General features: G+C 50.0%; 1 protein-coding gene across 2 annotated transcripts; it reads right to left on the bottom strand.

The window, feature by feature from the left end:
* Positions 1 to 2,663: 2,663 nt before the first annotated feature.
* LOC308580612 (uncharacterized protein) lies at positions 2,664 to 13,603 on the bottom strand. 2 transcript variants are annotated; one of them, XM_081182524.1, is made up of 5 exons: positions 13,335 to 13,603; positions 11,047 to 11,118; positions 7,536 to 8,245; positions 6,028 to 6,160; positions 2,664 to 4,280 (listed from the first exon to the last, which is right to left on the bottom strand). In XM_081182524.1, the coding sequence occupies exons 2-5, from the start codon at positions 11,066 to 11,068 to the stop codon at positions 3,403 to 3,405; spliced, it is 1,743 nt and encodes a 580-aa protein (XP_081038650.1). In that variant the 5' UTR covers positions 11,069 to 11,118; positions 13,335 to 13,603; the 3' UTR covers positions 2,664 to 3,402. The 2 variants fall into 2 exon arrangements, with proteins under 2 accessions (XP_081038650.1, XP_081038649.1); XM_081182523.1 differs by having other exon boundaries at positions 7,536 to 8,240.
* Positions 13,604 to 14,143: the final 540 nt, after the last annotated feature.

Here is a 14,143-nt window from a genome sequence, read left to right as displayed (position 1 = left end):
AAGGGGAGAATGCATCACCAGCCCAGTCACAGTCTTTTTAAACTCCTGGGAGGAATTAATCATCATAACCTTTGCTGGGTTGTAAGAAAACCCAGAGATTGCGATATTTAGGTAAAGGGACCCCTGACCATTAGGTCCAGTTGTGACCGACTCTGGGGTTGCGGTGCTCATCTCGCTTTATTGGGCCAGGGAGCCGGCATACAGCTTCCGGGTCATGTGGCCAGCATGACTAAGCCACTTCTGGCAAACCAGAGCAGCGCACAGAAACGCCGTTTACCTTCCCGCCGGAGCGGTACCTATTTATCTACTTGCACTTTGTGCTTTAGAACTGCTAGGTGGGCAGGAGCAGGGACCAAGTAACGGAAGCTCACCCCATCACGGGGATTCGAACCGCCAACCTTCTGATCGGCAAGTCCTAGGCTCTGTGGTTTAACCCACAGCGCCACCCGCATCCCTCATTGCGATATCATCTCATTGTTCAGTTGTTGCTGCTGTTTCATTTCTCTTTAAAAAGCTTTCCTGGCCTTGTAGACTGCTAAGGCAGCTTTGAAATGGCAGAGCCACACAACCTTGGGTTGTCTCCAAAGCCAAGGGAATGAGACTGTGCGTTTCAGTGGTCAGCAGAAAAGGCAGGAGTGGTCAGCGGTGCTTATCTGTCCTGTTACCGGCATCTCAGTAGCTTAGTGAGTGTGGCAAGTGGTGCAGGTGCATTGTTAGAACAAATCTGGTGCCCCTGCTGGCGTGTTTGCACCTCGCTGACATCACTGCCGTCTCCTCTTTTAGTAAGCTGCAGCAATGCTGGCGATGGGATTCTGCTCTTGTCAGCTGCTGCTATTGAAATAGCACAGTTACCACCAGAAGCCATCTTGAAAGCCCAAAGAGAGCAAGCATCAGTGGTCAGCAGGGTTGGAGGACTGTATTGGATCCCAAGAGAAGCTCACTTAAAAATTCACAGGAGGAACCTTTCCTGTCCTTTAATTTAGGATCCCAAACCATTAGAGTCTCTGAATGGCTAGAGTTGGGTCACACTGTACATTTAAAGCACTGTTGATGGTGCTGATGGGAGTTTGACAGTGTCTAGATTGAAGCCCATCTGGTGATCTTTAGCCAGCCACAGACATTTGGCTGTAGGGAGGACAAATGTCTGGGGAAGTCTTCCCTTTCTTACAGGAAAGTGGCATGGGGGCCAACAGAAGAAGAAGAAGAAGAAGAGTTTGGATTTGATATCCCGCCTTTAACTCCCTTTAAGGAGTCTCAAAGCGGCTAACATTCTCCTTTCCCTTCCTCCCCCACAACAAACACTCTGTGAGGTGAGTGGGGCTGAGAGACTTCAAAGAAGTGTGACTGGCCCAAGGTCACCCAGCAGCTGCATGTGGAGGAGCGGAGACGCGAACCCAGTTCACCAGATTACGAGACTACCGCTCTTAACCACTACACCACACTGGCTCTCAGTAGGTGGAGCCAGAATCAAGAGCAGGTAGAGGTGGAGAGACACAGCCAACTCTTCTGGTTTTGTTCCCATCCTCTTCTGTGCTGAATTCCACAAAGGCAAAATTGAGGCTAAGCAGGAAGCTGACAGATGAAGCTACCCCCTGGACTGGAGGCAAGTATGAAGGCAGGCCAGACTGGGCTGGCCGAAAGCTATTTGATGCGGCAGTGTCCTATTGGCCCTAATGGGCTAGCCTCGATACTGTGTATAGGGAAAACTAAATGTCAGTGGGGAAAGACTGTAAGACTGTATTGTTGTACCCTCAAGTTACCCGAGAAACTCAGCATGTAAAGAGCTGGCTGCTCCAAGCTCAGACCGTATAGCTCCAACAAGCCCCACTCAAGCTCCTATACCAATAATTTAAGAACTTCCGCCACTGTAACGAAGCCATGTTTACTGCCTGTGCAACCTTTTCTGAATGCTGTACGTAAAAGCACATGAACCTGACCTTTGGAGAATTTGTAAGTAAACCATTTTTAACTTACCAATCGTGTGGTCTTTTTCTATACAAGGGAATGAATACTGGAAGCTTGAAACCTTTAGTACAACCCATATTATATCAAAACAATACATTTTATAAATGGAAGAACATGACTTCCTGAAATGCTACGAGCAACCCCCCCCCCCCCATGGGCTGTCCAGGGGTGGTAGCGGTGGAAAGTCTGTGGATCCTATCAACCTTTTTCTAACACAAGGTATGGGTGTGTATAGCTGCTGTTGTACAAAGCCAGTCTCAGCCAAAACAAATAATTGGCAGTTAACTGAAAAGGCTGAGAAATGCCACTGAAGGTTTTGGTCCAGTCTTGGTATAGCTGTTCAGTCTACCTGCAAGGATGCTTACAGAGATGAGGGAAGTTGTAGCTCAGCAACATCAGGAAGGGCAAAGGTTTTCTTATCCCTGATGGAGTTACTGATCATGACTGAAGCTCAGAATCTCCTCTATCTCATAACTCAAATTTTAGGAGATTTCACTGTAGTGTGAATGGTTGCAATTTGACATCCAGTTTTTGCTGATGAAAACTCAAACCTTTTTAAAGAATTCCGCCCCCCCCCCCATCCTCCTCTTAAGGAATTAAAAGACAGAATTTCACTTTCCTCAATGACAGTCACCCTTTTGGTTGATCTCCCAGGGTTTCTTTTCGGATAGTGAATAAAAGACAAATGCAACAGCTGATGTTTCTCTCAAACAGAATATTTATATAGTTCCTGCACGTAGGTAAGACTTGTGCTCACTGACCAAGGTTTCATGGCATTTTCGCAATCCGAACACACTTCCAGACCCACTCCCGTCGCATACTGCATTTGAAGCCTGCACAACACGTGACGCACACATTCCTCGCCCATCAGCTGAGTGAGCCCAGATGTTACACAGCCCATGTACGGTGGCCTGCTGGGGCCTGCAAAAACAAGGCTGCTTGTTAAGTGCCTGGCTAGCGTGTTCTGCTTGATGTAGCAGATTTTGCTCTTTGAAAACGTGTGGTGGGAATCGCCAGTGTGGTGCCTTCAACATGTTGCTGGACCAGCAGCTCCCTTCTGGCCATTTTGGTTAGGGCTGATGGGGAGTTGAAGTCCCAACATCATTTTCAGTGCATTCCTGACGTATGATGTTATCAGGGCCAGCATGTTTTCACTCTGCATTAAAAGCAATGGCAAATCGTTCCCACTCAGTAATGCGTCAGGCCCAACAAACCACACCTTTTCAGTGCATCTCAGAGTTGCGCTCCTTGGTTTCTCTCACCCTTCCTCTATAGGCCAAACTCTTTAGATAGGACAGGTTTCTACACGCTGAGCTGCCACAGGGAGTCGGCCTCACAAAGGGTGCGTTTCCTGCCGCTGTCGATTCCTAAATAAAGCTCCAACCACGCTCTTCGAAGGATTTCTCTGTCCTGCCCCTGCCCCCACCCCCTTGTGCTCTAATCATTGGGATGGCTACTTTCCGGCACATATCCCGTCGACGTATTTAAGGGCTGAGCGGCTAGGGGGGCCTCCCCTCCCTTTGGCGCGATCACGCAGTTCCTCCCGCCCTGCACCGACTTTTTCATGCACAGCAAAGTGCAGTTGCCCAGGACCACGTAACCCAGCGCCGGGGCGTTTAAGTGGCTACCCTTCCGGCAGGTCTCCCGCTCGTGCTGGAGCAGCGACGCTCGGCGCCGGTAGCTTTTCCCACAGTCTTTGCAGCTGTAGGGCCGTTCCCCAGTGTGGACTCGCTTGTGCTGGCTGAGGTTAGAGCTGGTGCTGAAGCTTTTCCCGCAGTCCGTGCATTTGTGGGGCCGCTCCCCCGTGTGGATCTTGACGTGCCGGCGCAGCTGGGACTGGCAAGGCCACCTCTTCCCGCAGTAGGAGCACTCGTACGATGGCGCCTTCTCCGGGCGAGTTACGTCGGGGCTCTGGGCGAAGCTTTTCCTGCACTCTGCCTTCTCATTGGGGATTCTCTCTTGGGAGGGGTTTTTGTTGAAGCGTAGAGCATCTTCTTCTCTGCAGTCAAAGCCTTTCCTCAGGGTGTTTCCCAGAGGGTCTTCCTGGAGCTTCTTCACCCCCTGCCGACTTGCGGGCCCTTCAGACACCTGGAACAAAGCCCCGCTGCCCTTTTCCAAGGAGACATCATTAAGTTCCACTCCCTTGGGTCTTTCTACATGAAGATTCTTCTCCTTCTTCTCAGTTCCGGAAACAAACAGAGAATCCTGGGTAAATTCCCCTCGGGTTTTTTCTCTGGGCGCCCAGCTTGCTTCAGCTTGCTCACGTCTCTCCAGCTGACGATTCTCCTCCTCATTCTCGCTAAGCTGCCCATCACCTAATAAAACAAAGAGAGAACAAGAATGTGGGTCTAAAGGAATACTGCCCAATGTTAGAATCATAGAATCATAGAGTTGGAAGAGATCACAAGGGCCAACGAGTCCAACCCCCTGCCAAGCAGGAAACACCACCCGAGCACTCCTGACATATGGTTGTCAAGCCTCTGCTTAAAGACCTCCAAAGTAGGAGACTCCACCACACTCCTTGGCAGCAAATTCCACTGTCAAACAGCTCTTACTGTCAGGAAGTTCTTCCTAATGTTTAGGTGGAATCTTCTTTCTTGTAGTTTGGCTCCATTGCTCCGTGTCCGCTTCTCTGGAGCAGCAGAAAACAACCTTTCTCCCTCCTCTATGTGACATCCTTTTATATATTTGAACATGGCTATCATATCACCCCTTAACCTCCTCTTCTCCCGGCTAAACATGCCCAGCTCCCTTAGCCGTTCCTCATAAGGCATCGTTTCCAGGCCTTTGACCATTTTGGTTGCCCTCCTCTGGACACGTTCCAGTTTGTCAGTGTCCTCCTTGAATTGTGGTGCCCAGAACTGGACACAGTACTCCAGGTGAGGTCTGACCAGAGCAGAATACAGTGGCACTATTACTTCCCTTGATCTAGATGCTATACTCCTATTGATGCAGCCCAGAATTGCATTGGCTTTTTTAGCTGCCGCGTCGCACTGTTGGCTCATGTCAAGTTTGTGGTCAACCAAGACTCCTAGATCCTTTTCACATGTACTGCTCTCAAGCCAGGTGTTGCCCATCTTGTATTTGGCAGTGCTGGGGAGGGGGGCTAAGAGGCAACTGGGTGGCAGTTCAGGCCCTGGGGGTGTCTATCAGACTTTGAAAAGCTGAGATTACTGGATCAAGTTCATCCATTTCGTTGAAGTAATTAAATAGTTTTAACTGGATTTTGAATAAATGCGCAATTGATTGTTGCTGTTTAGAACCTTAATGTGCTACTGTCTTTTTTGTGGCTTGTGCAAACCACTATTCTGAAGGATGCTTTTTATAGGGTAGGGAACACTGGAGTCATATGAGTTTATGGAATCAAGGGGGTGATCGCCTGAAAAAGTTTTGGAACCACTGGTTTAAAGAATTTGAGGTTTTTCCATTTAGAAAAAAACATGGAGCAGTGGTAGGGGATGGCATGAAAGAAGGCTAAAAAATTAGGCAGGGGGTAGAAAAAGTCAGTATATCTGTCTTCAATATTTTATCATTTTATTTCATAAACTGTATATAACCACTTGATTGCGGGGACGATGACCCTCAAAGCGGTTTACAAAAAGAGTAAAACAATGAAACTATCAGGAAGAAGAGAGCTTAAAACAACAATTTAAAACCATCAAAAATAACTGAAATCAACAATGAGTTAAAAAACAGGTTAAAACACACGTCAGCGTTCAACATGTCTTCATAGGCTTGCCTCAACAATGTTTTTAGCTGGCACCGAAAGGAGTACAGTGAAGGCATCTGCCTGACGTCAACAGGCAGTGAGTTCCAAAGTGTGCATTAAAATATAGATTTCTTGCAAATGCAGCATGATCTATATTCCTAATGATCAAACCGCCCACTACCACAATCCCTCCACCCACTGGAGAAGTATCCTTGGCATGAAAAGATAGGTGTTCATCCCCATCCCCCGAGGAATGGGCTTCTCCTAAGGGAATGCCTCTCTCTTCCTCAGATCTGGTTCCAATATGAGCCCGTTCCATCAGCCCCAGGCTCTTCTCTTCCAGCAACACTTACTGAGCAAGTTCGCCTCCCCATCGCTGTCCTGCTCAACCGCCATGGGGAGCTGCAACTCTTCGGTGTCCGAGGGGTCCTTTTCTGCCTTGGGGGAATTAACAATCACCCGCTCGAAAGGCTCCAGCTCCTGAAACTGAACAGGGGATACCATTCAGAAAACAGCCCTGCTAGATCAGGCCAACTCCCATCAGCCCCAGCCAGGCCGAAGGTGATGGGAGCAGTAGTGGAGAGGCACCTGCAAGAGTTGCCGTCTCAAGGACCACAGGTTGGGAAAGGCTTGTCTATATAGCAGATAACTACAGTGGTACCTCAGGTTAAGCACTTAATTCGTTCTGGAGGTCCGTTCTTAACCTGAAACTGTTCTTAACCTGAAGCACTACTTTAGCTAATGGGGCCTCCTGCTGCCGCTGTGCCGCCACTGCACAATTTCTGTTCACATCCTGAAGCAAAGTTCTTAACCCGAGGTAATATTTCTGGGATAGCGGAGTCTGTAACCTGAAGCGTATGTAACCCGAGGTACCACTGTATCGATGAGTCGTGGTGGTGTAACGGTTAGTGTTGGACTAGGACCTGCGAGATAAGAGTTCAAATCCCCACTCAGCCATGAAGCTCATCGGGTGAGCTTGGGCCATTTGTTGACTCTCACCCTAACCTACCTCACAGGGTTGTTGTGAGGAGGACTGTGTAAGCCACCTTGAGCTCCTGCGAGGCAAGATGGGATAATAATGTAAATAATAATAATAATAATAAGCACAGCAGGCAACCAAATGTCCCTTTTAAACAAAAGGGTATTAAAAACTTCACCTGCCTCCATTGTTTATCCCAGCAACCTGGTATTACAAAGACAGACTGCCTCTGCACATGGAGGGCTCCTTTAACTCAGGGGTGAGGAGTCTGTGGTCCTCCCGATTGGATTCCAATTCCCATCAGCCCCAGCCAGCACGTGCCAAACATCAGGGATGGTGATTTATTAAATTTCTGTACTGCCCATCTGAAGATCACAGGGTGGTTTATAGTATAAAAATATAAGAAGACACACCATAATAACAAACAAAAACAATCCCCCCACAGTTTAAGAGGCTATAGATTGCTTAATTAGTCAAAGGCCTGGGAAAAGAGGACTTGTTTTTGTCTGTATGTAATGGAGGCGCCAGACGAGCCTCCCTGGGGAGAGCACCCCACAAATGGGGAGCCACCACAGAAAAGGCCTGTTCTTGTGTTGTCACACTGCGGACCTCTTGTAGAAGATACGCAAAGAAGGGCCTCTGATGATGATTGCAGGGTCCAGGTTGCTTCATATGGGGAGACGTGGTCCTTGAGATCTGATGAAAATCATACCTCAAGGAGCTATGATTCAGTTTCCACACCCCTGATTTAACGACTCCCCGCCTGCACAATGGCACAGAGAGGAATGATGTGCAACCTGATAGAGAGATTAATTACATCCAAGAGTAGGATGCATTTCCTGCATAAGTCTTCAGGATTGAGTCCAAGCAGAATGCACTCACCGGTTCTTCTCTCCTCTCCAGCCTCAGCAGGAAATCCTCCGCCAGGGCCACCGCCTGGGCGCAAGTCTGTGGGCAACCTTCCCTGACCCAGCTCTGCATTTCCTGGGGCAGGACAGCTAGGAACTGCTCCAGGGTCACCAGTTCTAGGATCTGCTCCTTGCTGTGCCTCTCCGGCCTCAGCCACTGGCGGCAAAGCCCCTGAAGCCGCCTGCACACCTCGCGGGGCCCCTTGGCCTCCCAGTAGCAGAACCGCCGGAAGCACTGGCACCGAGTCTCCAGGCCAATGGGCTCGTCCTCCTCCATCATCTCTTCTTTCACTCTTGCAGGGGGATCTGGGCTGCTTTCACAGGCCTTCTGGAGGGCTTCTCTAGGAAGGCTGGGGAGAATCGGGGTGGCACACCCTCTTCTCGGCCAAGAGGAGGCCCGGAATTCCTTTGGGCCTTCCCCTGAGTGGGGCAGAGACAGCTGTGAGGGTCTCCATCCTAAGCAAGGGGCCTGCATGGTCTTCAGGAACTCCTGCCACTGGGCCTCCCAGCACGGCTGCAGCTCCTCCTCAGGTTCCTGCTTAATTGGCTTTGGAGCCATCCCAGCCAGAAGCTCTGTGCTGTTCCCCACCTGGGTGACATGACAGTCTGTTTCGCCCCCCTCTGGCTTGTCCCCCTTTTCAGATCCATCGGAGTCCTGCTTCTCTGTTTTTATTTCTTTCTGCCCTGCGAATTAACAATCAATGTCACAACAACAACAACAAATCTTTGACCTCATTTCACCACCTTCCTCCCAAAGGTGTTGAAAGCAATCTGTTGCGGAGGAAGGTTTATCAGCCCCTCATCAGGTAACTATTTAACTAGTCACAAGGACAGCAATCTAGCAATCATACGCCCTGTCTGGGGAGACCGTAAGAACATAAGACAAGCCTTCTGGATTGGGTCTATGGTCCATCTAGTACAGTGTTTCCCAACCGGTGTTCCGCGGCACACTAGTGTGCCGCCGGACGTTGCCTAGTGTGCCGTGGGAGGGAGGCGGGCGAGTCGGGCTAATCCTCCGGCCCCGCTCCCCCGGGGAACGTGCCCCGTCATCCGCTTCTGCCTTGCTCCCTGTGACAGGAATTCCCCAAACAGCATCAGCATCTGCCGCTTGCCCAGCAGCCCCGGCGCTGCCTTGCGCCCGGCGCCCCCGCCATCCTCGGCGCAGGGAGCGAGGGGCGCGCAGGCAGGCGCTGCCCGGCGGAGCGACGGCTCCTTCCGAGCGGCTGGCAGTGTCTGGGCATGACTGGCCTCCCGCCTGGTCCCGCGGCGGCTGCAGACGCGGCCGAAGCAGCGCAGGGAAGGAGACGCCCGGCCGCCCAGCCCAGCCCCGCACGCTCCCACTCTCTCTCGGCGGCCGGGGAGCGGGGCCAAAGCGGGCCGCCACCTGAGTGGCGGCTGCGTGAGCCAATAGGCGAGCTGGGGCAGAGGGGGAGGCGGGGCTCCGGAGAACAAAGGAGGGAGGGGGCACCCGGGAGAAGGGGGCGGGAGGAGCGGGGAGCGCGGCGCTGCGCCCGGGACGCCCCAGTTCCGCCGGGTTAGAAGCCGGCGGCCTACCTCTGCTGGCCGTGGAAGGCAGCCGGGTCTGGATCGCGCCCCGAGAGTGGCGGGGTCCGCGCACAGCCTGCCCTCCAGGCTGGGAAGTGGCTCCTAGGCTCCGCCTGAAGCCACGCAGAGCCCGCAAGGCGCCCTCGGCGCAACTTGGCCGGGGCAAAAGGCGAAGCTCTGGAGGGAAAGGCGGCCGGATTCCCCTCCTCGGCGGGTCCGGTGGTCTCCCGCCTCCTCTGAGGAAGGGTCTCTTCTTCAGCTTTTCTGATCCTTCGTGGCCCCGTTGGGAGAAGCCGAAATAAATAATGGCCGTGCCATTAAAGTTCTCTCTTTTATAAAAGGGATCCTAATAGAATCGTAGAGTTGGAAGGGATCCCCAGGGCTATCCAGTACTGTACAACCCCTGCAGTGCAGGAATCTCAGCCATAGCATCCATGGCAGACAGACATCCCACCTCTGCTTAAAAACCTCCAAGAAGGGAAAAACCTCCCGAGGGAGACCATTCCCCTGTTGAACAGCCCTTACCAGCAGAAAGTTCTTTCCCATGTTTAGTCAAAATCTTTATTGTAACGTGAATCCACTGGTTCGAGTCCTACCTTCTCTACCTTCTATGCTGTTACTATTTTTTTATTTTTTTTTTACATAAGTAAAAAGTGACCTTTCCCCATCTGGCATGGTGGTGTGCCTCGAGATTTTTTCCATGAAACAAGTGTGCCTTTGCCCAAAAAAGGTTGGGAAACACTGATCTAGTACAGTATCGACTCCCAGCAGCTGGCAAACATTGCCTCTGACAGTGGACTGATAACACAGCCCCCAGAGCTAGCAGCCATTGATACTGCCTGTCTGTCAAAGAGAAACAGGTGCAGTAAATGATCCATCTCTTTCGACTGGGGCAGCCTCCACCCTGCAAGACAAGCAGACGGACGGATGGATGGATGGATCAGACCAAAAGTCTGCATAGTTCACCATCCTTTTCACTCAGGTGCCTGACACATACATACAGGGTGCCTGCAAGCGAAGTATGATGGCAACAGGCCTCATGAAGAAATAAGAACGTGAAGTTCTGCTGGATCAGGGCCCTTTTTATTTCCTTACTATTAATCAGGGCTTTTTTATGGGGGAGTTCACCACAAAGTTTGTTTGATTATTTATTTATTTTATTTCGGGCCTAGTCGCAGTGCCACAGACACACACAACCCAGGCGCTGGGCCAAAATATAAGATGTGATTAATAAACTCAAGCAGACAGTGATCTGGATTAGAAATGGCCAAGGTGATATTTCTTTTGCTCAGGCATTGGGGGTATTATCCATTTCAGCTCCTCCCAGACAAAAAAAAACCCCAATTATTTAATTCTGAAAAGGTAAGGGAACTCAGTTCTTGCTCAACCACCCCACCCCACGTTGTTTATTCGTAAACAACGTTTTCTGTTTGGGAAAGGTCATAGCTCAGTGGAAGAACATCTTCTTTGCACACAGAAGGTTCCAGATTCTACCCCCCAAGTATCTCCGGGTAGGAATGGGAGAGATCCCTGGAAGCTGCTGCCTGTCAGTGTGCAGACACGACTGAGCTAGCTGGACCAATGGTCTGACTCAGTGCACAGCAGCTTCCAATGTTCCTGCTGCTTGCAACCCCCCTTGGAAATGGCTGGTTGCAACAAGCATTGCACCCAGAGCCTCTCTCTTCCTTTTCTTCACCACCCCTACAGCTTTGATCCTGGTCCCACTGAAACAACAACTTATTAACTTTGTATACCTCTCTATACCCCGCTGGTGCCAGTGAAAGGGAGCGCCTTCTGATCTGGCGGGGAAAAGTGGCTTTAAAGTGCCTTTATTCTGCAAAGCTCCCTTTTTGCAAGCATGGATTTTCTGCGGTCCACCCCCCACCTCGCGCAAACATTCCGCTTTCTCTGATTTCTCTCCCTCCCTCCGTTTAACTCACCTTCCCTTTGCAGCCGTTGCATTGCACTCTTCTGGCGATCTGGAATCTGGCGATCTTGCAGCTGTTTCCAGACTAGAAATAAATATACATATACATGCAGAAGTTAAAAGAGATGCAGCTGCAAGGAGAGGAAGCCGGAAGAGCGGTCCTCCGAGTTTTTGCATCGGTTGTGCCTTGCTGGGTCCCTCTAGGAAAGACATCTCGGTGCATTTAACCACCCCCACCCCCTTTGGCTATGCGTAGGAGACGCTAAAGCAAGAGAGAGGAACCCTTTTCAGCCTAAGGGTTGCATTCGCTTGAGCTGAGTCGGGTCACATAGCAGCAGTGGGCGGGGCTAGAGGAGAAAGAGGGCGGAACAATGAATGCAAATTTCACCTTTTCTGCAGTAGGGAACCAATATAAGATGGGGAGACACATGGCTTGCCAGTAGGGGTCTTAGTGGACCACCAGCTGCATCAACAGTGTGATGCAGCAGCAAAAAGAGCTAATGCTATTCTAGGCTGCAGTACCCAGATCAAAGGTACAGTGGTACCTCAGGTTACATGCGCTTCAGGTTACAGACTCCGCTAACCCAGAAATAGTATCTCGGGTTAAGAACTTTGCTTCAGGATGAGAACAGAAATCGTGCTCTGGTGGCACGGCGGCCAGAGCTAAAGTGGTGCTTCAGGTTAAGAACAGACCTCTAGAACGAATTAAGTACTTAACCCGAGCTACCACTGTAAAGGTAAAGGGACCCCTGATCATTAGGTCCAGTCGTTGCCGACTCTGGGGTTGCAGCGCTCATCTCGCTTTCTTTGCCGAGGAAGCCGGCATACAGCTTCCGGGTCATGTGGCCAGCATGTGGCGAACCAGAGCAGCGCACGGAAATGTCGTTTACCTTCCCACCGGAGCGGTACCTATTTATCTACTTGCACTTTGACATGCTTTCGAACTGCTAGGTCGGCAGGAGCAGGGACTGAGCAACGGGAGCTCATCCCGTTGCGGGGATTCGAACCGCCAACCTTCTGATCGACAAATCCTAGGCTCTGTGGTTTAACCCACAGCGCCACCCGCATCCCTTTTAAAGGAAGTTATAGTGCCATTCTACTCTTCCTTGATCAGACCACACCTGGAATACTGTGTCCAGTTCTGGGCACCACAATTTAAGGAGGATATTGATAAGCTGGAAAGTGTGCAGAGGAGGTTGCAACCAAGATGATCAAGGATCTGGAAACCAAGCCTGATGAGGAAGGGTTGAAGGAGCTGGGTATGTTTAGCCTGGAAAAGAGGAGACTGAGAGGAGATAAGCTAGCCATCTTTAAATATCTCAAATGTCACATGGAAGATGGAGCAAGCTTGTTCTCTCCTGCTCCAAAGGGTAGAACTCAAACCAATGGTTTCATTAGATTCCAACTAAACCTAAATATTTGTTTTAATTTGGGTGCATTTCCCACCTTGGCAGCCTCCTGATGAAGGGCTTATAGAATCATAGAATCATAGAGTTGGAAGAGACCGCAAGGGCCATCGAGTCCAACCCTCTGCCAAGCAGGAAACACCATCAGAGCACTCCTGACATATGGTTGTCAACCCTCTGCTTAAAGACCTCCAAAGCAGGAGACTCCACCACACTCCTTGGCAGCAAATTCCACTGTCGAACAGCTCTTACTGTCAAGAAGTTCTTCCTAATGTTTAGGTGGAATCTTCTTTCTTGTAGTTTGGATCCATATAATGTTCTAATTAATTAATTAAAATTGGAGGTGAGTGAAGCACAATGCTCGCAGTACTAAGCTCTCTGGAGGAAAGGCAGCATAATAAACAGCTGTCAAGAGACAGATATGCTTTGTGTACTGTTCTCTTCTCCAGCTACAGTGGTACCTCGGGTTAAGAACTTAATTCGTTCTGGAGGTCCGTTCTTAACCTGAAACTCTTCTTAACCTGAAGCACCACTTTAGCTAATGGGGCCTCCCGCTGCTGCCACACAATTTCTGTTCTCATCCTGAAGCAAAGTTCTTAACTCGAGGTACTATTTCTGGGTTAGCAGAGTCTGTAACCAGAAGCGTCTGTAACCTGAAGCGTCTGTACCCCGAGGTACTACTGTACTATAAAAGGAACAGGAGTTAAGTTTTGGGAAAAGCTACAAGCTGGAATAACACCGCCTCCCCCCACCCCCAGCTCAAAACAAGCCTTGGAATAAATTCACATCTTCTTTTCTCTTTAAATGTTGATATCTACACCCAGAGGCCGGCTTGGTTGGAATCCTGAAGAAAAGCTGTTTTCTAGGATTGCCTGTGGGCAGCAACCTTATTCACCTGTTGAATTTCTGCCTCCGATACAGAAGTGCTGGTGGGGTGCGTGGGGTTGAGAGCTGGCAGCCCCAACATCAACCTGAGTAGCACTGTTTCCTCAACATGACTGGTTGCTTAATGGGAAATGATCACCACAGACCAAGCACCACGGCCACTTCCCAGCTGCAAGTCCAGCCGCCACCATCCTGAGTTTTCACCCTCCTCTACCACCAAGGCCAAAGGGAAGGCAAGCTGGTGAGGGGTCTGGCGTCTGGAATGCCTGTAGGCCCCGTTGCTACGGGCGACGCTTACAACAAATGGAACCCAAAGAGCAACTTGGGAGAGCTGGATTATGAAGACATACAATAAGACAGAGACGGGAGGCTGGAGATACTTAAAGCATTTTTTGAAATCCCCTCTTCACCCTCCCACAAACAAAAGGGACCGCACCCCTCAGGCCACAGCCCTGTATTAATACTGGACAGGTCATTTTGGCACCTTCATTATATGTTTTTCATTTACTCAGTTCTTCTTGGACTGTTTTTACTCCCAGTCCTACTGAAGCAGGACCTGGAAAAAAATCAGTTAGAAACTTATAAATGCTCCTCCCCGCAGAAATCTTTAGAAAAAGGCGATTTATTCAAACTGAGGTGAAGCTGGGCTGTTAATATCAGCAACAGATGCTACTGCTTGCAGTCTATTCTGTTTTTACACTTCGTCTGTTCTACTGCTGCTGGATATTTTTTATTTTTTATTAATAGAAGAAGTTCAGCTCAGTCAGTAGAGCATTGGACTTTTAATCTCAGGGCTGTGGGTTCCAGTCCTGCACGGCT

The sequence above is a fragment of the Podarcis bocagei genome, assembly GCF_964188305.1.
Source record: "Podarcis bocagei genome assembly, chromosome: 2".
NCBI classification, from domain to species: Eukaryota; Metazoa; Chordata; class Lepidosauria; order Squamata; family Lacertidae; genus Podarcis; species Podarcis bocagei.
Note: the sequence above shows the minus strand (reverse complement) of the source record. Positions and strands in the feature narration are given on the sequence as shown.

Bases quoted from the DNA above. Each gene is read 5' to 3' on its own strand.
- LOC308580612 (XM_081182523.1), bottom strand. From the start codon at position 13,406: ATGTTGGGGCTGCCAGCTCTCAACCCCACGCACCCCACCAGCACTTCT. The intron at 6,161-7,535 runs GTGAGTGCATTC...TCCCCTGTTCAG, and splicing joins TGGAGAGGAGAGAAGAACCG to TTTCAGGAGCTGGAGCCTTT. The intron at 4,281-6,027 runs GTAAGTGTTGCT...TTGTTTTATTAG, and splicing joins TGGGGAGGCGAACTTGCTCA to GTGATGGGCAGCTTAGCGAG.